Raw genomic sequence first — 24,600 nt, forward strand, 5'->3', positions numbered from 1 at the left:
AATGGGGGCAACAGCAATAACCACGAGGAACGCTCGGGGGGGGGGGGGTGGGTTGTGCTGCGCTGAAAAGGCTGAAAACCGAGATGCGCGTGCATGATCGTGCCGCTAGATGGCGCAGGCAGCCTAGAGGGCATTGCGACTGTGCCTTGATGAGCAGTTCTGTAGATGAACATTCGTTTGTATCCGTTTCAGCAGGAACGTCTCGAGAGAGAGAGAGCGAGCGAGAGAGCAGAAGTGCACCACAGCAATGCATCACCGAATGGCGAGATTAACCTCACGAACCACAAGGCTGGGTCGGAAATGAAGAGAGCAAATCGGCAAGAGTTGGTGGGGCCCATCTCAGACAAGCAGGAAGAAAGGTCGACTCGAGTGGCTAGGGGGGGACATGTCGTAAGAGAATGAATAACCACATCGGAAGGAAGGCAATGGGACTTAGAAGCACCATGGCAGAGGCCTAGAGGCAGGCCTAGATAGAAAGAGGCGGTTGGGAGTAGTGAACAAGGAAGTGAAGGACTGTGGAGCAGACATGTATGTTGAACTTCTCTCACACTGTACGTAGCCAACCGCACTACTCGGAGGTGCGATCGAAGGACAAATTCACGTACGGATATTAAAAAACGCAACATCGCTATTCTCCCATGTGGCACCACACCCGCGTGGGAATTTTTGCAGTGCCCCACCCGCACATGAATGTCGTGATAGGTGGTGCTTAGGTGTGAGTATTACGACAGGGCTGTTCTATCGGTTGGGCAAGCTCACAGTCATCACTTTATAAATTCATCATAAGACATTCTCTAATTTTGACAGCAATCGGCTACCGTGTTCTAAACTTTGGCTAATTTATGGGGTAACTCAATGGTTTGCCACGTGCGGTACACAAAACTGAAAAAATGTCACCGTCCCCACCAGAATGAGTAAAACGAGTCGGTCCGTCTGAGTACGTCCAACACTACCGCACTATTTTATAAATCATCTCTCCCTTTTCAAGAAAGGCGAATATTTTTGTTATTTCTGAATTGCAGTGCAAATTGGTGCACATCGCTGTACCCAAGTAAAACAAACAAAAAAAGGCCACAATATCCTTGTACTAACGATTACCCACGTAAATTTAAGTGTTAAAAAAAGACTCTGCACAACCTACACGGAATGTTTTTACCACCAGTTTTTGTAAATACATTTATTCTATTATTGTGACAGTCGTATTATTGAAGCCCACTCAACCCTGGGTGTGTCTCTCCTAAAACTGCATACAATGCTACTATATTTAATCCAGTACTCAAAATGTCACACGTTTTAATTAGATGCCCCGTGACTCAATGTTACCTTGGGCTGCTATGAACTTGTTTTTTTCTCTGTATCCCTGTAAGACAAAATAAAATGGAAATGTGTAAAAGTTCAACAATGCAGTGACTGGCATCTATACAGCGGCGACATTCACATTTTTGGGTAAGAGCAGACGGAGCACAAACAGAACTATGTTCTGTCTCCACATGTAACACATTCCTGCGGAGGGAGCTGGTAGGAACGTTGGGTTGCTCGGTCAATGGCCAGGGTCAACGGCGGCGTGGTGTATTCCGCAAATATGCCCGACTGTGAGGACGGGCACAAGCCGGCGTGAGTAGGTTAAACGTTGAGTTTTATAAGGGCACCACGGGGTGACCAGCCCCTCCCCACCCAGCCCCACCCCTCCCAACCCCCACCCAGCCCCAACCTCCCCACCCAGCCCCTCTCCCACCCTCCCCACCCAGCCCCTCCCCTCCCCACCCAGCCCCACCCTCCCCACCCAGCCCATCCCCACCCTCCCCTCCCCATCCAGCCTCTACCTGCACGACGGAGGAACACAATAATCCCCTGTGGGCTGGTGTAACCAGAGGTTCCTACCAGTATAAAGCATTTGTTTACATCCATCCACAATATTATCAAGCAGCCAGCGCACTTTGAATCGGCTTAATCCCGCTGGTACAACATCTTATTGGCAAGAGCACCCCATTGACATTCTGGCGTCTCATTCAACGCACAAATCGGTACGGGTTTGCGTTACTCTTTCTTGGTATCTGAAGCGTGATGTCGGCATCGTGCTTGCATTGCGCAAAGTCTCCCGACGTACGTTTATGTAGCTTGCGTTTATGTAGTCGGATCCGGGTACCGATTCCATTGGGCTCAGGTGCACCCTGGACTGGTCATCTGCAGGAAAAAACACAGATGGGGGGTGGGGGGGGGGAACAGTGTCACATTAACTCCAGTACTGGAACAAAAATTGCCCAGTGACCTTCAGTGTATGACTAAAGAGTACGGAAAATGTGATTTCATTAGCTGAGAGTTTAATGGACCTGAAGCCCTCTGGTTAAATTAAGGCTCAGTGATTAATTAATCATTAAAGCACCATATGCTTGAAGAGTGAACGTTCAATGCAAGTGGCAACATTTGCGAGAAAAGATCGTTGCATCGGTCAGTTTCCTCTTTGTCACTCTTCCTTTGTTATTGTTCCCAAGAACCTCGCTCATCAATTCTTGCACTCGTGTTGAGGACTCGATTCACCGGGCTGACTGTTTAGCCTCACCCGAGCAGTGTTCAACCACTACACTGCAGGTCACAACACACTCGCCCACCCACTCAATGACTCGCCCACTCACTCAATGATTCACCACACTGCAGGTCACAGCGCACTCAGCCACTGACTCACTCTACTGCAGGTGACAACACTCCTTTCAGTTAATTCCCTCATTATGCTCCCCTTTGGAATTCCCTCCTCCCATCATTGACTCTCTTCCAAAGTTCCTGTAAATCTCGCTCAAGTCCATCAGCGTTTCAACCGTTATCCATTTCAGCTTCAATGGTGCAGCTTGTTGCTGGCCTTCGGGTCAGCAATCCCGATAAGAAAAGCAAATAAAATAAAACATCGTAGCCGAACTCTCAAAGTATAAAATTAACTCACAACTACATTTCTGCCTTGCCATGGCAAAGAGGCTGGAGTGCCTTGTAGACGAGAGTGGCTCTATTGCCTAGGGCAGGGGTCAGTAACCGGCGGCTCGTTACACACTACTTCGTGACACGTGATGGATGTATAGGCATTGCGGCACTTGAAATACTGAGTTTTGTACCAAATTCGAACAAAAATGCCTCCCATTGTTATTTGGATTGTCCAACCCTGCGCTCGGGGCAGCGAAAGGCAAGACGAAATGCGTTCGCTTCATCTACCCACGCTGATGAGAGTGGTAAGTGTGGTAAAACCCACCCACCCCCACCCCACACCATCCCCAATGACCAACAATATCAAAACCATAGCCGCCAGCGGCCCGCCGAACATGCCGTCAGTTGGCAGGGCGATGGTGCGGGGCTGCAAAGACACACCGGGTACCAACAGGATGGATTCTGAGTTTGACCATTGATATTATTTAACAAACAAAAAACCTCACATTTGTCTATAACACTGCCTAAAAGGGGAAAAAAAGCAAACAATAGGTGACGTTTTGTCAAATGGCCCTTCTTCACGGCGTAAGAGAGAGGCCAGAGAGGTAGAGTTTAGGATTATATCACAGGATCGTGGGAGGTGGCGGTGGCAGCTTGGGGAGGGCCTTCATTCAGCCGCGTATTGGACCACGGCTGACGATCACGAGGACGATATTAAAATTTCCCCCAAAAAAAGCACAATTTCAAATTTTCCTTCCTCCTGACAGCGACCTCGACCATCAATGGACCCTCGCGCGGCTCAACAAACAACAGCAACACGTGCTGATCTTAAACAAATTTGAAAGGGCACACGGAGAACGACGCTCGAAGTGAGTGGGAACAAGAATGCTCGCGAGAGCAAAAGCCTTGCGCGTAATGACCGCCGAGGGCAGGAAGGGTGCAATATTTATCAAAACCACCTTTGAAACGGCGCGCGGTTTATTTATCGCAGCGAGCGCCAATGTGCGCCGTTTGATACGACTTTTATGTTGACGAGACGGACGCGGAGCGGGGCACGCGCGTGGCGGGATGAGGAACGCACACGGCAGGATGTTGATGTAGCGGTTCTTGTCCTTGTTTTCCTCCTGGCTCGCGGCATCGCACATGAGCTGGGGATGCTCGCTGGGCAGCCCCTGAAAAAGAAAAAAGTGAAATGTAAATCGTCACCAAACCAAGGAGCTCAGAGGTCACGACTGGACAACGAACGGAAAGGAGGGAATGAAAGAAAATGGGATGAGATGTCTTTTCCCAAGCAGTGGGGAAAATATTTAATTCTTCACCGAGGAAACCATCACCCTGTCTCAAGATGTGTTTTCAGGAGGGTTCTGCATTGGGGTGGATTGGCCAGTCCACAAATCTACAACGTATGATCCATCAACCCTGTACACATACATTTGCAGTTTACTTTGGTGACAACCATGCCACTGTGACAGAGTACAACGTGAAATGAAGCGTTGCACATTATGGGACATTTATTGACCGTTTAGACAAAGTTGTCCACGAACTTTGATGAAAACCTCTACCACTGTGACAAAGTATAAAAACACATGAAACATGATTTAAATTAAAGTTTCTACACAGAGGTGGCCGCTGGGTCAATATATTGGTGGGGGGGGGGGGGCGGTATGGAAGCCCATAGGACAGGGAAAAGGGGGAGTTGTGAAGTTAATCTTTTTTGGAAAGACACATATGGGCAAAAGGCGATTATTCTGTTGATAATGAGCAAGTAAGTATGAAGTTTTTTTTTTTATAATAATTTACATTTGTAAGGTGCATTTCATCCGTAGAACCTCAATGCGCCATGTATGGAAAGCAGGAAATAAACAGAATCTGGGTAAACGTCCATAACTAGGGGTCACATACGCGAGTTTCGAAGACAGACTTAAACATTGCTGACGATTCCGATCGTCTTATTAGCAAAGGCAATAAGTTCCAAAGCATGGGAGCTACACCGGCAAAAGCTCGATATTATGAGGCAGCATTAATGGTAAACTTGGCGAATTTATATTTACGTGTATACAATGTATGTGGTGTTTGTATATGATGATTGTTGTGTTAGTTATCACGCAGCACCCCCTGGTAATGGGTGAAGATGTCACAGTGGTTCGGGCACTGCGGTGTGAACCCGGTGGACAAGAAGTTAAATTCTTGGCCACGGCTAAAATCAGCTTTGAGCGATACGTATTAACTGGTTCTGGTCCTCTCTCCTTCGCCAAACTGCACTGAGCCCCCGCATGGCGAAGTCTAGTCGAATAACTCCAATGACCGGCACTGCGTGGGGAACCCTTGATCCGGCAGTCTCTGCATGTACGTGAAACTTTTTCGCACTGGAACGTAGCCAACCGTGCTAATCGGAGGTGCGGGGACAAATCAGACGTGGGATTGACAAAGGGGTATGAATCACACAACGACAACTACATCTGTGTGGCACGAGCAAAAGGGAAGATAGCTCTGTCTTCTCGACAGACCTGTTCTCCACCTGAGGACGGCTGCTTGCGTTGTGGCCGAAACGTCGTGAGAATTATTTTATTATGTTTTATTTTTATTATTTTATTATTTCCCTTCTACGTGACTTTACCGAAAGAACCAAGAAGATAGCTCTTCCCTGGGCCCCTTCTCTGGAGCTCCATGAATGAGTCCAAGCAGTTCCCACTTCACTCCACCTGGTGTGAAAACCTGAGCAGTTAGACATCCGAGTCCATTTCGACGTCGGCTGGAAGATGTTTTTAAATTTCAGTTTTCAAACTTTCATTCCATATTTTGAGAAATTACATTCTCGCTCAATCAGGTGTTTTTTCTTCGCGTTTTGACCAACTTAATTTCAATACCGGGCCACTGCTAACATAAGTTGCAAGTGAAATCTGAACCGGTCCTGGGCCCCCTTTACCAATCCACACTGACCAGCGGGGGTTGATCCATGGTCAGACGACTCCTACATCTGACACTGTGTGGACACGTCCTCATCCAGCAGTGGATTAGCAAAAAGGCTCTAAATTGCCTAAGCTGGTACTGTATTTCACTTGACATTGACAAATCGTCCTTCGCAGACAGGAGCGTGTTGTGCGAGTGTCTGGCACTGGAGTGTTGTGCGAGTCTCTGGCAGGAGAGTGAGGTGCAGGACTCTGGTAAGACAGTGCTGCACGAATCTGTGTTAGTGGAGTACGGTGCATGGCTGGCATTCCATTGCGGTGTGCGACTCACGTTGAACTCGTCGCGGAAAAGCTTGCACTCGTCGGCCGAGCGCCGGATAAGGTCCTCCTCGAGCCGGCCGACGGGCACGGGAGGGAACTGCCGTCCCGTGCTGGGCACGCGTGCCAGCAGCGGCGTGCTCGTGAACTCTGTCGGGGAGGACGGGGGGTGAAGGAGAATCGCTTGCCCGTGTCATTTATTTAAACTCGAGTGGAAATGGACCGGCCCGCATCGTGAGAAACAACCGATGAGCGATGACGGACAAGATACGCGGTGTGGGTGGCCGAGAGAAAACGATGGAAAGCAGCGGAGGGATGATGGCGGACGGGATGGAGAGACGGAATCAACGAGTCCAGAGGCAACGACTGGACAAGAACGAAGGAAAGGGGGGAATGAAAGAAAAATGGCGGAGACCTTTGTCCAGCAGTGGGAAATTGCAGGCTGCCGACAACATTTAATTATTAATCAAGGGAAAACATCGCTGAGTTCTCAAGATGTCTTTTCAGGAAGAGACTGCATTGTGGTGATTGGCCAATCCACAAAAAAACAACGTATGATCCATCAACCCTGAATTATGGATGTTGTTCCGCTATGCCCATGGAGCAAATGCTTGCGAAAGCGTAGAATGACCTCATCCCAATGCAATTGCATTGCAGCTCTTGCGATGTGTTTTGGGGTTCAAACGGCATGTTGTTCGGCATCATGCCCCGAGGTTCCGGGCCACGTGCTGGGAGCTTGTCCAGGAACTCAATTCAGTCGCAGCACCTTGAGTGAGATCTCAAGATGTCGTGCCAAGCAGCATGCGGTAAAACCCGAAAACAAATCGGAAACGTGTACAGCACAACCACGAACACCTACCCACAATACAATAACAGTGCGTGGTCACAAATAACGCGGACGACTATACTTTGTTCCCGCATGTAATGTACTTTTGGGAACCCCCTGAAAGCTGAATTTTATTTAGAGAACAAGAAAATCACACTCCCAAAAATCTTCAAAACCGAACAGCATGCCCAAGCGATGCTCATGCCAAGCAGTTCCAGTGTAGTACTGTACTATACAAAAACTACTGTTACGTTGGATTGTGCCTTTTCAGAATTCGTTAGCGATTTTCAGCGATTTCAGCCCGACATCCAATCCCCACCGTCCCATGTCTCAAATCGAGGCGTCCACTTTGGTCACACGTGTCTCGTCTCCTCTGTCAGAAAAGGACCCCGCCAACCAATGGCGCGGGACGGGGAAAAGCAGCGTTGTCCCAAACAAGAACGTCACTAAAGACCCCGACGAAGGAACAGCATGGTTTCTTTCTGCCCTGACGACAGTTGGGACCGGGCTCTCAAACCATGTCCCAACAACAACAAGGAAGTTGATCATTGTTTTTTTACCCTTCTATCTGGCAACAAAACTGACACCTTTATTTTGTTTGCATTATGACTGCAGGTATTGTGGTCTATGCAAACATGACTCCTTGTAAAAAGGTGTCAGTTTTGTTGCCAGATAGAAGGGTAAAAAAACAATTATCATATTTTTACTGGCAAATGAGGTTCCAATGGTGTAAATGCTTACCCCGAGCTCTCATACTCTGATGGTGCATTGTCTTTGAGTTGTGCGCCTTTTGGCGTCATCTGGTCCAACCCATGTGAGACTAGGCTCTAAGGAAAGCTGTCTCGGGTGTGGACCAATCAACTTCAAGGACAGTGCACATTATCAGAGTCATGTTTTTTTTTTGCATTATGACTGCAGGTATTGTGGTCTATGCAAACATGACTCCTTGTAAAAAGGTGTCAGTTTTGTTGCCAGATAGAAGGGTAAAAAAACAATTATCATATTTTTACTGGCAAATGAGGTTCCAATGGTGGAACAAGGAAGTTGTGGACAGTTCCTCAATACAAGCGGTAAGGCTCACACCATCAGGCATATCACGGATGACTGCCCAATACAATCACGTGTAACTTGGTGGAACAAGCAGATCTCAACTATCGCCCCGGATGCGGTAGAATGACTTACAAAATGAAACATACAAATCTAGCCTGTTGCTTGTCTTTTTTTTAACACGCTGTTCGAAAGAAGAAGTGGTGGATTCAGTGGTGTTATTTTTTTTCCCTTTCTGGTAATTCGTTTAAATCATAGTATCGTTATATTAAATAAATATAAGTTACACTTCAAGCTGTAAATGGAAATTATGGAATGGAAATTAATTGAGGTTTTGTACAGTCGCTATGTCCGTTGTGCAGTTATTTCGAGGTAACGCTGAATTATTCTGAGGGCACATGAAATTATCTGGTAATGTTGAGGGCACACTCTGCTCGGAATTGCCCTCGCATTTCCAGAAAGAGATGGACTCGTCATAATTGTTTTTAGAGCACAGCATTTGAGGGTAGGTTTCCTGACAAGATGCACCAAACGTCTGGGTGAACTGAACCATCAGCATGCTTCGCTCTGAGCTCTACACTGCCTGTGTTGACAGAGTTGTAACGCTTCATCAATTTGTTTTTTATTGATCAGTCGAAGAAGAATAATTGTAATGGACTACTTTTTTGTGGCCAGTTATTTAAGGCCCTTTTAAAAAATGGTGCCTCACCCGTTCCACATCCTGCCTCACACTGGTTGTTTACAAGTTGTATTCTGATTGTGCCATTATAATACACGTCTATCAAGTATCCAATCAAAACTCCCGGTGTCAGAGGACAGCCCTTAAAAGGTGATATCACGCAACAACTTCTGATATACCTTCAAGTGACGGATTTTTATCCTCAACAGAGGACTCATTTCCTCACATTGCCCTGTTGCACAGAATGTTTTTTTTTTGTAAGCTGGCAGACAAAGCAATGTTTTAATTTCTCAAGAGATAGCAAAAAGATTAAAATCGAGTATAAAATTAATCATCCTTTTTTGAGCGAACATTACAGATTGGGGCTAAGACCATCCACTCACGATAGACTTGAGAAGCTGGTTTAGTCATGGATTATTAAACCTGGTTCTGAACCAGGATGAGAGCCCATGTTCATTCACTAACTGCGGAGACTCGCCCGGTCACCCCGAACCTTTTACTTTTTCGCTACAAATCATTGTTTTGTCACATGGCATTAATAGCAACGACCTTACGGCTATCGTTGATGAACCCGATATGCCTTTGTTTTCTCGAGAGAAAGATTAAAAACTGGTTGGGTAAGTCGCGATACGGAAGGAACACGTTCACAGCCTGTGCCTTAAGCTATGAAAACATTCTTGTGCCACACCTTTCCCAACAACTTATTAATGACGAAAATAAGAACCCCTCAGATGTATTTTTAATTCAATAAATATCCCGTGTGCACCAACAGCCCGAACATGTAATTATAACCACAAGCTATCATTCATTTTTATATTTACCAGGCTAACTATAAACATGGGTACAGCATACATCCGATTAGCACGTTTGGCTACGTACAGTGCAAAAGAAGTTCAACATACATGTGTACACAAACTGCATCAAGGCCACTTGTACGTAAATACAAAGTACAAAGGGTAGAAAAGTGTGCAGTGAAGCAGATGTACGCTTCGAATGATACTGACAACACTGAAAGCGAACCATATGGAACAGAGATCGAACGCAACTTCAGAGACAACTTGGAGAGCTCATGCTTGTCCCCACAGCACATTTTGTCTCGACGGTCGAGACTAAGAACGGAGTAGCAGCCAAAGGAGTTGGAGGGAGGTAGGGGGGAGGGAGACATGCGTGAGTTAACGGTGAACGTGGAGACGGTGCTAAGAGAGGTTCTCGCCCATGTGGCATCTCGGGCATGTAACGTAAGCGGATAGCCGTGGGAGGCCTATCAGGAAGGGGGAGAGCCAGAGGTCGCAACCGGGTACCCGATACCCGTACCCTACCCGATACCCGGCTACCCGTACCGGGCCCTGGTGCGGCCGGGTACGGGTAGGCCGTGAGTCACTGGTGAGTCACCGTTTGTCACTCATTTCCCAACGTCTTGTCTCTTCTCACAAATCAAGTTCCTAGAATCAACCCACCCGCGCCTGCAACATGGCTTCATCCCAGAGGTCGCAATCAGGTACCCGATACCCGTACCCTACCCGATACCCTACGGCCGGGTACGGGTAGGGTACGGGTACCCGTTTGCAACCCTGGTGCGGCCGGGTACGGGTAAGCAATCAAAACCCGTTTGCGACCTCTGGGGAGAGCTTATGCACTTTCACTGTTTCACATCACCTAGGCCGAATCGTTTCTGTGGAGCTGCTTTGTGCGTTTAGTTCGTAGGTCCATCCCCCGCACCTCCGACTAGCCACGGTTGGCTACGTACGGCGCGAAAGAAGTTCAACGCACATACAGACAATGGCCCACGGTGATGATTTCAGGTAAAGCGTGTGGGGAGAAGAGGAGGGAAGGTTGGGGTGGTGGTTATTGTAGCAGAAGCTCACCTGATTCCTCTGCCACTCGTCCATTGTGCAGAGCACCGACCTCCAAGCTCAGCGACGCCTGTTTACGCTTCCGAAATCTGCACGCAAAACCATTCGCAACAAAACGACAAAGATTACGACCTCCCTGCCCCCCCCCCCACTTCTTCGTATATCCCTGAACAGACTGCTGGGAGCAAGTGCTGTTAGCGAGCAGCACCCATGCAGGCGACCCCCATTGGCGATGGGTTTGTTTACGCGCCGCACCGGGTACTCGTTTGAGGCTGAGCCGACCTAGGGGAGGCCCGGGACCGTTGTTGAGTGGCCGCGATCGGGAATCGAACTCGGGTGGCCGGGGTTAGTAGCGCTTAAACGCGAGAGACACGGGGAACACACACACACGCGCAGACGACACACACACAGACGACACACACACATAGATGGCACACACACACACAGATGACCCACACACAGACGACACACACACAGAGACGACACACACACAGATGACACACACACAGACGACACACACACAGAGACGACACACACACAGATGACACACACACACAGATGACACACACACACAGATGACACACACACACAGATGACACACACACACAGACGACACACACACAGACGACACACATACAACTGACACACACACAGACGACACACACAGACGACACACACAGACGACACACACACAGACGAAACATACACAGACGACACACACAGAGACGACACACAGACGACGAACACACAAACGACATACACACATAGATGACACACACACAGATGACACACACACAGACGACACACACACATAGATGACACACACACAGATGACACACACACAGATGACACACACAGAGGACACACACACAGATGACACACACAGAGACGACACACACAGATGACACACACACAGACGACACACACACACATAGATGACACACACACAGATGACACACAGAGACGACACACACACATAGATGACACACACACAGACACACACACACAGATGACACACACACAGATGACACACACACAGACGACACACCCACACAGATGACACACACACAGACGACACACACACATAGACGACACACACACAGACGACACACACACACAGATGACACACACAGATGACACACACACAGATGACACACACACAGACGACACACCCACACAGATGACACACACACAGACGACACACACACACATAGATGACACACACACAGACGACACACACACACAGATGACACACACACAGACGACACACACACACAGATGACACACACAGAGGACACACACACAGATGACACACACAGAGACGACACACACACAGATGACACACACACACAGATGACACACACACACATAGATGACACACACACACAGATGACACACAGAGACGACACACACACACAGATGTCACACACACAGATGACACACACACACAGACGACACACACACACATAGATGACACACACACACAGATGACACACAGAGACGACACACACACAGATGACACACAGAGACGACACACACACATAGATGACACACACACACAGATGACACACAGAGACGACACACACACACACAGATGACACACACACAGATGACACACACACACAGACGACACACACACATAGATGACACACACACATAGATGACACACACACACAGATGACACACAGAGACGACACACACACACAGATGACACACAGAGACGACACACACACAGATGACACACAGAGACGACACACACACAGATGACACACACACAGACGACACACACACACATAGATGACACACCCACACAGATGACACACACACAGACGACACACACAGAGACGACACACACACATAGATGACACACACACAGATGACACACAGAGACGACACACACACATAGATGACACACACACAAACGACACACACACACAGATGACACACACAGACGACACACACACATAGATGACACACACACACAGACGACACACACACACAGACGACACACACACATAGATGACACACACACACAGACGACACACACACAGATGACACACACACAGACGACACACACAGATGACACACACAGAGACGACACAGACGACACACACACAGATGACACACACACACAGATGACACACACACAGACGACACACCCACACAGATGACACACACACAGACGACACACACACATAGATGACACACACACAGACGACACACACACACAGATGACACACACACAGACGACACACACACAGATGACACACACAGAGGACACACACACAGATGACACACACAGAGACGACACACACACAGATGACACACACACACAGATGACACACACACACATAGATGACACACACACACACAGATGACACACAGAGACGACACACACACACACAGATGTCACACACACAGATGACACACACACACAGACGACACACACACACATAGATGACACACACACACAGATGACACACAGAGACGACACACACACAGATGACACACAGAGACGACACACACATATAGATGACACACACACACAGGTGACACACAGAGACGACACACACACACAGATGACACACACACAGATGACACACACACACAGACGACACACACACACATAGATGACACACACACATAGATGACACACACACACAGATGACACACAGAGACGACACACACACACAGATGACACACAGAGACGACACACACACAGATGACACACACACAGACGACACACACACACATAGATGACACACCCACACAGATGACACACACACAGACGACACACACAGAGACGACACACACACATAGATGACACACACACAGATGACACACAGAGACGACACACACACATAGATGACACACACACAAACGACACACACACACAGATGACACACACAGATGACACACACACAGATGACACACACACAGACGACACACCCACACAGATGACACACACACAGACGACACACACACACATAGATGACACACACACAGACGACACACACACACAGATGACACACACACAGACGACACACACACACACAGATGACACACACAGAGGACACACACACAGATGACACACACAGAGACGACACACACACAGATGACACACACACACAGATGACACACGCACACATAGATGACACACACACACAGATGACACACAGAGACGACACACACACACAGATGTCACACACACAGATGACACACACACACAGACGACACACACACACATAGATGACACACACACACAGATGACACACAGAGACGACACACACACAGATGACACACAGAGACGACACACACACATAGATGACACACACACACAGATGACACACAGAGACGACACACACACACAGATGACACACACACAGATGACACACACACACAGACGACACACACACATAGATGACACACACACATAGATGACACACACACACAGATGACACACAGAGACGACACACACACACAGATGACACACAGAGACGACACACACACAGATGACACACAGAGACGACACACACACAGATGACACACACACAGACGACACACACACACATAGATGACACACCCACACAGATGACACACACACAGACGACACACACAGAGACGACACACACACATAGATGACACACACACAGATGACACACAGAGACGACACACACACATAGATGACACACACACAAACGACACACACACACAGATGACACACACAGACGACACACACACATAGATGACACACACACACAGACGACACACACACACAGACGACACACACACATAGATGACACACACACACAGACGACACACACACAGATGACACACACACAGACGACACACACAGATGACACACACAGAGACGACACAGACGACACACACACAGATGACACACACACAGATGACACACACACAGACGACACACCCACACAGATGACACACACACAGACGACACACACACATAGATGACACACACACAGACGACACACACACACAGATGACACACACACAGACGACACACACACAGATGACACACACAGAGGACACACACACAGATGACACACACAGAGACGACACACACACAGATGACACACACACACAGATGACACACACACACATAGATGACACACACACACACAGATGACACACAGAGACGACACACACACACAGATGTCACACACACAGATGACACACACACACAGACGACACACACACACATAGATGACACACACACACAGATGACACACAGAGACGACACACACACAGATGACACACAGAGACGACACACACATATAGATGACACACACACACAGGTGACACACAGAGACGACACACACACACAGATGACACACACACAGATGACACACACACACAGACGACACACACACACATAGATGACACACACACATAGATGACACACACACACAGATGACACACAGAGACGACACACACACACAGATGACACACAGAGACGACACACACACAGATGACACACACACAGACGACACACACACACATAGATGACACACCCACACAGATGACACACACACAGACGACACACACAGAGACGACACACACACATAGATGACACACACACAGATGACACACAGAGACGACACACACACATAGATGACACACACACAAACGACACACACACACAGATGACACACACAGACGACACACACACATAGATGACACACACACACACAGACGACACACACACACAGACGACACACACACACATAGATGACACACACACACAGACGACACACACACAGATGACACACACACAGACGACACACACAGATGACACACACAGAGACGACACAGACGACACACACACAGACGACACACACACAGATGACACACACACAGACGACACACACACACAGACGACACACACAGATGACACACACAGAGACGACACAGACACAGACGACACACACACAGATGACACACGCACACACAGACGACACACACAGATGACACACGCACACACAGACGACACACACTGAGACGACACACACACAAAGATGACACACACACACAGATGACACACACACACACAGATGACACATACAGAGACGAGACACACACAGACGACACACACACAGAGACGACACACACAGATGACACACACAGATGACACACACACACAGACACGACACACACACACAGACGACAACACACACACAGATGACACACACACAGACGACACACACACAGATGACACACACACAGACGACAACACACACACAGAGACGACACACACACAGAGACGACACACACACAGACGACACACACACAGATGACACACACACAGACGACAACACATACAGACGACACACACACAGAGACGACACACACACAGACGACACACACACAGACGACACACACACAGATGACACACATACAGACGACACACACACAGAGACGACACACATAGAGACGACACACACAGACGACAACACACACACAGACGACACACACACACAGATGACACACACACAGACGACACACACACACATAGATGACACACACAGAGACGACACATACACAGACGACACATACACAGACGACACACACACAGATGACACACACACAGACGACAACACACACACAGACGACACACACACACAGACGACACACACATAGATGACACACACACAGATGACACACACACAGACGACACACACACAGATGACACACACACAGATGACACACACACAGACGACAACACACACACAGAGACGACACCACACACACAGAGACGACACACACACAGAGACGACACACAGAGATGACACACACACAGACACGACACACACACACAGATGACACACACACACACAGATGACACACACACACACGACACACACAGATGACACACACACACAGAGACGACACACACACAGACACGACACACACACAGACACGACACACACACAGACACGACACACACAGATGACACACACACACACACGACACACACACAGAGACGACACACACACAGACACGACACACACACAGACACACACACACACAGACGACACACACACACAGACGACACACACACAGACACGACACACACACACACAGATGACACACACACACAGATGACACACACAGATGACACACACACACACAGACGACACACACACAGACACGACACACACACACACAGACGACACACACACAGACGACACACACACACAGAGACGACACACATACACAGACGACACACACACAGATGACACACACACAGATGACACACACACACAGACGACACACATACAGACGACACACACACAGATGACACACACACAGACGACAACACATACAGACGACACACACACAGACGACAAACACACACAGACGACACACAGACAACACACACACAGACAACACACACACAGAGACGACACACACATGACACACACACAGACGACACACACACACAGATGACACACACACACAGAGACGACACACACACAGACGACACACACAGACGACACACACACATACAGACGACACACACAGATGACACACACACAGACGACACACACACACAGACATGACACACACACAGAGACGACAACATCCGTGCACAGAAACAACGGAGTTTGAAAACAGCTCCGACGCAAATGAGACACCGTTTCACTTCACCTGTTGCCACAGCATCCCGAGAACATTTCTGAGCGATAAAGAGCAGGAGGAGGTGGAGGAGGTGGAGAGAGATGAACAAAAATAAATAAAAACTCGACAAAAGCGGTGCCGCAACACAAAAGTGTCCGATGCTTGGCGGACAATAAATTATCCTCGTCCGGAGCCAGACGGCAGAACGTTGTCCGTGTCCATCGATCTGTGTGAGCGCTTCCCCCACCCTCACCCCCTTGCGCCCTTCCCAGCACAGCAGCAGCAGCCAGATGCCTGTCCCCGCTGTCTCTTCCGAGCCAAATCCTTCTCCTCCGCGTTCGGATTTAGCGGACGAACAACGTCAACAACAAAGAGCCCCTCTCGCCACGAGGTTCCGAGTAAGTGCAGCAAGTCGGCAGTAGTCGATGGCGCAGCGGTCGATCGCGCAGTCGTCGTCGTGAGCGGAGTTCGTGGGTGTCGCCGCTGCCAGCAGCCAGGCGCGCGTTGAACCGAACCCGGCATCAGTGGAAGGGGGTGGGTGGTGGTAGTGGAGGGAGTGGATGGGTGGTGGTGTAGGGGGTGGGTGGTAGTGGAGGGGGTGGGTGGATGGGTGGTGGTGGTAGTGGAGGGGGTGGGTGGATGGTGGTGTAGGGGGTGGGTGGGTGGTGGTGTAGGGGGTGGGTGGTAGTGGAGGGGGTGGGTGGATGGGTGGTGGTGGTAGTGGAGGGGGTGGGTGGATGGTGGTGTAGGGGGTGGGTGGGTGGTGATGTAGGGGGTGGGTGGTGGTGGAGGGGGGGTGGAGGTATGGTGGGTAGGTGGTGGTGGTTGTGGGTGGGGGTAGTGGAGGGGGTGGGTGGATGGTGGTGTAGGGGGTGGGTGGTGGTGTAGGGGGTGGGTGGTGGTGGATGGGGGGTGGAGGGTGGTGGGTGGTTGTGGGTGGGGGTAGTGGAGGGGGTGGGTGGTTGTGGGTGGTGGTAGTGGAGGGTGTGGGTGGATGTGAGGGTGGTGGAGGATGGTGGTGGGTGGATGGAGGATGGTGGTGGGTGGTTGTGGGTGGGTGGTTGTGGTTGGTTGGTGGTGCTGTGCATGCGTTTTTTGTTTGTTAACTTCCTGTCGGCGTTCGCGGTGTGTCCGTCTTAAAGGGTCACGGAGGGAAACGCGCGTAAACCGACCGATTGGGGAGGGTTTCGCAAGCACTTTCTGGTGACCCCCCGAAAGTGGGCGATGCCAGCGTGCGTGTGGACAAAGATTGCCCCCCCCCACCCCCGTACAGCCTGAACAGACTGTTGGGGCAAGTGCTGCCAGCGAGCACCTCTGAAGGCCAGCACGGCGCACGAGGGGGTGGGGTGGCCAGCACCACGCCCGGCCGCCTTTGTCTCTCCAGTGGCGATGTTTTACACACCGCACCCAGGGTACTGGTTTGAGGTCGAGTCGACCTAGTGGTGTTGTGGGGAGCGGTGGTGTTGCCATTAGCGCCGCTGCCCTATGAACGACCCAGCGTACCCGAGTTAGATTCACGGCCAACGCCGGTGACGATGATCTGAATCTGTCCTGGGCCTCACCCCCCTCCCTAGGTCAATTCGGCCTCAAATGAGTAACCCGGTAAGGTAAGTAAAAACATCGCCACTGGGGAGACAAAGGCGGTCGGGCGTGGTCCTGGCCACCCACCCCGTCGTCTGCCGTGCCGGCCTTCATAGGTGCTCGCTAACAGCACTTGCTCTTACAGTCTGTTAAAGTCTATACGTGGGAGCTTTTGTTTTTTTGCAACACCAATGACTGGTACCAGCGTAATTTAAAGATCAGCCTCCGTGGCTCGTGAAGGATGCTGGATTGCTCCTCTCTCGCTGGGGGTGACGGGGACGCTTGGAGGCAGTCAACCCTCCAACAACAGCGGAGGGCAGCAGAGGAGGAGCGACGCTCACAACAACGAGCGCAGCGCCGGGCGATAAAAAACGCAGCAGCGGAGTTGGCACACCGTGGGGGGGGGGGGGGGTTACAGGTGGTTGAATCTGCCAGTCGCCTCCGTCATTCAAACCCATGGCAAATGGCTTTGTTCCCTGACCTACTGCCAGCAGCGAGCCTTCGACCACTTCACGTGGTTTCAGAGTGAGCCTAGCCTGGCACAAGAACCATGGTGACGTCAATTCGGAATTATAGACTTTTTTTTGTGTGACTTGCTAAGCTTTCCTATGCAGTACTTCTGCACTCGTTTCTGACCGGCCCCCTTACTGGACGTCCGTGAAAAAGAGCTTCATAGCTCATCGGATTCTTCCAGTCTAAATAAAGATGATGATTCTGACACTTGGCGGCGAACGGCGGTTGTTGTCGAGAAACGAGGAACTGTATACACGGTTTCCGATAACTATAAGTGCAAATCTGCCACAACCCCTTATCAGTGCCCACCTTATTACAGACCAATTCAGACCTTATTGGCCACCCCGTGCTCCTTATACATCTCAAGGTTCATCCTACAAAGTTCCAATCACAAGGGAGAACACACAAACAGACATACAATTTGTGTTTGCCCGTATTGAAACGGCTGTACGCCGTATGGACCTGAAAACTCAATTTCCCCTGTACAGGAATACGGGGTAAGCCGTGTGGGTTGACAGCGATGTGTGCATAAGTGTAACGATTGCAGTGCGACATTAATCCACGGGGGAAGGTCGGTTGGGGTGGCGTAACATTGGACTTGCATCTTTACAACCCGTACAGGAAACTGTTTTGTTTTAAAGTTGTCATTTTAAGAGCGGCGACCAACGCCTATGCAATCGTGGAGGCTTGCTAAGCATCGCCAAGGGGCGTGAGGACACCGTCACAGCAACGACCTCACGTTAACGCGACACAATTGAGGCTTCGGCACACAAGCGCAACAAACAGGTTGTCCGGCAAGGTGTAATGAGCAACTTTTAGCTGTTGCGAAGTAAGATCTTGTTACGCCTCTTGTTGCTGCTGATAGTCCCCGCAAATATGACGCAATCCCTCCCAACTACCCCCATGAATTGCCAATTCCAATGTTTACTTTTGCCAAATGTTTATTACTTTTGCCAAATGTTTACCCAGAAAAAAACCTCACTGACTTTGAAGACGTATTGCACCCCCCCCTCCTCCCAAAGCCAAGTTCTGCTAAACAAAGATGTTTGGCCAATTCCATTTCATAAAAGTTTGGCCCGTGTGCGAACGAAATAGGAGTGCCCGGCGGAAACCCATCAGGCATCATCGAGATGAGTTCTGACACTCAACACCACTTCTATCTCGTGGGCACGCCTCGCAGCCCTACCACATACTATAACACCTGGCAAGCCGTTGGTTGAGATCACCCCATTGAAGAACTAACCAGGCACAAACCTGCTTAGTCTCCCGAGATCCAGTGACTTTAGGGGCATTTGATGTTTGTACGCTGAATTCATTTCGCAATATGTAGCCGAACAATGCTAATCGGAGGTGCGTGTATATGTGTGTACTGTACGTTGAACTTCTTTCGCACCGTACGTAGCAAACCTGTGACTCGGACATACGCAACTTATAAACACGCCGTGTTCTGCGACACCGAGAGAGAGAGGGTCACGAAGTGAAGGCCACGGTATCGGCCAGGATTGGACAGTAAATGAGTAATGGGTTGCAAATGGCAGCAGCCAGTGCGTTGGTGCTGTTGATTAGCATCGGAGCCATTCTACTTGGCAGGATGTGGCTTCGGGGGCGGTGCGCGTTGCGTGAGTGTATGTGAGTGTGTGCGGTAGTGGGGAGCGGTGGTGTAGCGGTTAGCGCGCTGCGCTATGAACTTGGCGACCCGGGTTCGATTCCCGCTCACGGTCAACACCGGTGACGATTATTTGAACCGGTCCTGGGCCTCCCTTAGCTGGACTCAGCCTCAAATGAGTACCTGGTGAGATGCGTAAACATCGCCACTGGGGAGACAAAGGCGGCTTGGGCGTGGTGTTGGCCCACCCACCCCCTCGTGTGCCGTGCTGGCCTTCAAAAGTGCTCGCTAACAGCACTTGCCCCCAAAAGTCCGTTAAGGCTATACGTGGGATCTTCGTGCAAGAACTGCCAGATATTGTGGGTGCATGTGTGCACAAGGGACGGTGGTTGCAGCAGCCCGTGCATATTTTCACACGCACTGACCCCCACGTGCAAAGCTACACGTTACAGAGGGTTGAGCCGTGGATGATTAAATTAGCCCACGTGTGTGCTTATGTTTTTTTTTTCCCAGAAGGTGCAAGGGTGTGCGAAATTGTTCATTGGTGTGTGTATTGGGGTTTGTGGTTGTGGGCTTAGCACTCCACTCCACTGCGAACACGGTGACCTAGGTTCAGCGACGGCTATCAACAAGTTTCGAATGGTATCTGAATCGGCCATGCGCTTACCCTAGGTAGACTCAGCCCTTAATGAAGACCTGATGCGGAAACATCAGCAATGGGGAGGCATAGACGGCCAGACGTGATGCTGGTCACAACAACCCATCGCGTGGCGTGCCGGTCTTAGTAGGTACTTGCTTAATAGCACTTGCCCCAAAAGTCTATAAAGGGGGAACTTTGTTCTTTTGTTTGATGTGTTTGTGTAATGTCCTCAGCAGCTTTCAGCATTATAACCACTCGTTTTATCTTACGTATGTTGCACTGTCAACACTTGGGGTACAAACTCCAGATACGTGTTTATATACATCCATACACATTCCATGTGTCGTCTTTAAATTAAGCTATACAGTAGAGCCAAATGAAGAATTCTCAATGCTACTTCAGTCACGACTTTATTAGATTACATGACTTGGTTTAAACCTTTACTCAAGCTCCCTGTGTGCGAGTGATTGTGTATTATACACGTGTGTTACCTGTATCTGTGCAGTAGTGTTTAGTTAATTCAGATATCTAAAACAATCATAAAACACTCATAATTATCTTAATTATCGACATGCATCACTGTTTTACACTAATGGTATTGTTTTGAGTGCTTGTGTATTATTAATTTAAATGAGTATTTAGCATATATAACATCGTATTAATTCTAGATTTGAAGCTTTTGTGACTGCAAGGATTCATATTCTTAGGGTTTTTCCGGTAAAGTCACGTAGATAAAAAATGTAAATTATTTTTATTTAACTTTTATTAATTTAAAATTTTTCCCTACGTGACTTTACCGAAACATCCTAAGAATATAACATCGTAGTTTATGATCAATCCACCGCTGAAGGAAGGCCTCCCCACGCTATTTCAGCCACAGGGGTTGTTTGAGTGTTTGACCATACTTCACTGGTTTTCTCGGGTTGGTTCGCGCTAACCACTGCGCCACGACTCCCAACCCCCCCCCCCATCATCTTCGTTACTACGGACACAAATGTGGCTCAACATTTCGTATCAAGCTGTGAGCACATACCGAGGATTATATGCGGATCACGACTACAGTATTGAAAATCGCTGGCATTTCGCCAGGTATGGTGTTTCGCGTGAGTGGAGTAAAACACGTTGTTTTGCTATTCAATCTCTCGCGGTAGCCACCAAAGTGGAACGCGTTCGATTGCCCCTTAATTAGGGCGACTTCATTCCGGGTTTTGGGAAGTGTTGCAGGCTTGTCCAAGGATTTGAAATTACAAAGCACGGAGGAAGGCATATGGTTGCCACTGCTCACTTTGAATGACCGCGGCACTTTTTTGGAACAGTTCAATTCCCTTGGACGAACAGCACCGGCATAAACTTAGTACATTTTCTTTCGGGAAGAAAGAACATGCAATGTTCCCGGCTGTACATTATCGACACCAGAGGATAAAGGTACGTTGTGTATATTGGTCACACGTTAGTTGCTAATGCATTTGACGTTTCAAGGCAAACTAAAAAGGAGTGACCTCATGTCAAATGAACAGGAGCGTATCAATCATTCACAAGATCGGTGAACGCAATTATTTTTGCGCTGTAAATATTCCACCGAATACATGACCAGTTGGGCAGAGTTCGTGCCTAATATGTGCACTCGAGTTAAGCAGGTGGACAACAATACCCACGGTGCCATTGAACCACCCTGACCTCATTATAAAATACAGTAGAGTACCTCTAACTGCAAGCAAAACTCTCACTCCACGTGACCCAAAGTGCCACGCTGCCAGGCACTTCGACGGCACCCGTAAGCGAGGTCACATCACCTCAATATTTCAATAGCTCCACCGACCTTCCAATCCAATCCCGGATCAATTTCAAGATCACACTCACAGCCTGCACAATGCTACCTCGACCTCCGCCTGCCTCCCTCTCCACCTCTTATCTCACTCTTCCTTCCCGTCACGTGTGTGTGTACGTGTATATTGAACTTCTTTCGCACCATACGCTGCCAACCGTGCTAATCGGATGTGCGGGGAAAGGACAACAAACGAAACAGACCAAAAAGCAGTTCTCAAGAAATGAGTTTTCAACGTGGAAAAATGCACTCGCCTGCCTCTCCACTCTTCGTGTCAAGTAACTCCCCTCCGTTCACTCTCCACTCCCGCAACCCAAGGCTTTCTGTCCAAGCCCCCCCCCCCCCCCGATCAGCCTTCTCTCAGTGCTCGTTCTCCTCTGCTGCCCCCCACTGTGTGGAACAGCCGTCCCCCAGCTCTCCATGCTGTCGACCCCCCCCCCCCACTTCTGTGTTTATCGAGCCTGGACTAACTCCAGGCTCAAGACCTATAAAACAAAAATGGCCACAGTTTTACAATGGAGTCTTGAGTTGCGGTCGCATTTTGGACACTATTTTAAATCCACGCTGTGACCACAGCTATTTGAGAGTGCGGTTTGGAGTCGATGGTTTAATCTCCTTGAGACCGCAGAGTGTTTTTTTGGGGAACGCATCTTTGTAACGTGAATATCACAATCACATCGTGGGAGTTGGCATGGCCAGCGAACGTCGCTGGCGCTAAAAGACGCCGTTCGCCAAATACCGTGATTGAGGCATTGTGTGAGTAAACTGCGCTTTTAAGCTGCAGCAATGATGTTTCTCTGCAGGCATGCAACACGAATTATGTAGACGCAAACTGCTCATATTTCTGGAAGGTGGCTTAGGAGTTTACTTTAGACTTGGCATCTCAGCCACCCGAGATTACAACTGGATTCTCAAAGTGTTCCGATTCGATGGTCTAATGGCAGTCAAAAAAAAGACAAAGATCCCCGTATAGCCTTAACAGACTGTAGGGGCAAGTGCTGTTAGCGAGCACCTATGAAGGCCGGAACGGTACACGAGGGGGTGGGTGGCCAGCACCACGCCCGACCGCCTTTGTCTCCCTAGTGGCGATGTTTATACACCGAACCAGGTACTCATTTCAGGCTGAGTCGACCTAGGGGAGGCCCAGGACCGGTTCAGATAATCGTCACTGGTGTTGGCCGTGAGCGGGAATCGAACCCAGGTCGCCAGGTTCATAGCGCAGCGTAGCGCTAACCGCTACACTACCGC

General features: G+C 49.3%; 1 protein-coding gene across 3 annotated transcripts in view; it reads right to left on the reverse strand.

Moving 5' to 3' along the window:
* LOC144717595 (receptor-type tyrosine-protein phosphatase alpha-like) overlaps positions 1-24,600 on the reverse strand; it is a 99,512-nt gene that overhangs the window by 19,964 nt on the left and 54,948 nt on the right. Inside the window, exons 1-6 of one of the 3 annotated variants that reach the window (XM_078593086.1) lie at positions 17,441-17,732; positions 10,555-10,631; positions 6,151-6,287; positions 3,992-4,082; positions 2,108-2,184; positions 1,324-1,360 (exon numbers count right to left, since the gene is read on the reverse strand). In XM_078593086.1, coding sequence (XP_078449212.1) covers positions 1,324-1,360; positions 2,108-2,184; positions 3,992-4,082; positions 6,151-6,287; positions 10,555-10,631; positions 17,441-17,709 — 688 coding nt within the window. In that variant the 5' untranslated portion in view covers positions 17,710-17,732. Of the gene's footprint in view, positions 1-1,323; positions 1,361-2,107; positions 2,185-3,991; positions 4,083-6,150; positions 6,288-10,554; positions 10,632-17,217; positions 17,733-24,600 lie in introns of those variants that run through there. The other 2 variants (XM_078593087.1, XM_078593085.1) reach the window with 2 other exon arrangements.

The sequence above is a fragment of the Lampetra planeri genome, chromosome 4, assembly GCF_965212315.1.
Source record: "Lampetra planeri chromosome 4, kcLamPlan1.2.h2, whole genome shotgun sequence".
NCBI lineage: Eukaryota > Metazoa > Chordata > Hyperoartia > Petromyzontiformes > Petromyzontidae > Lampetra > Lampetra planeri.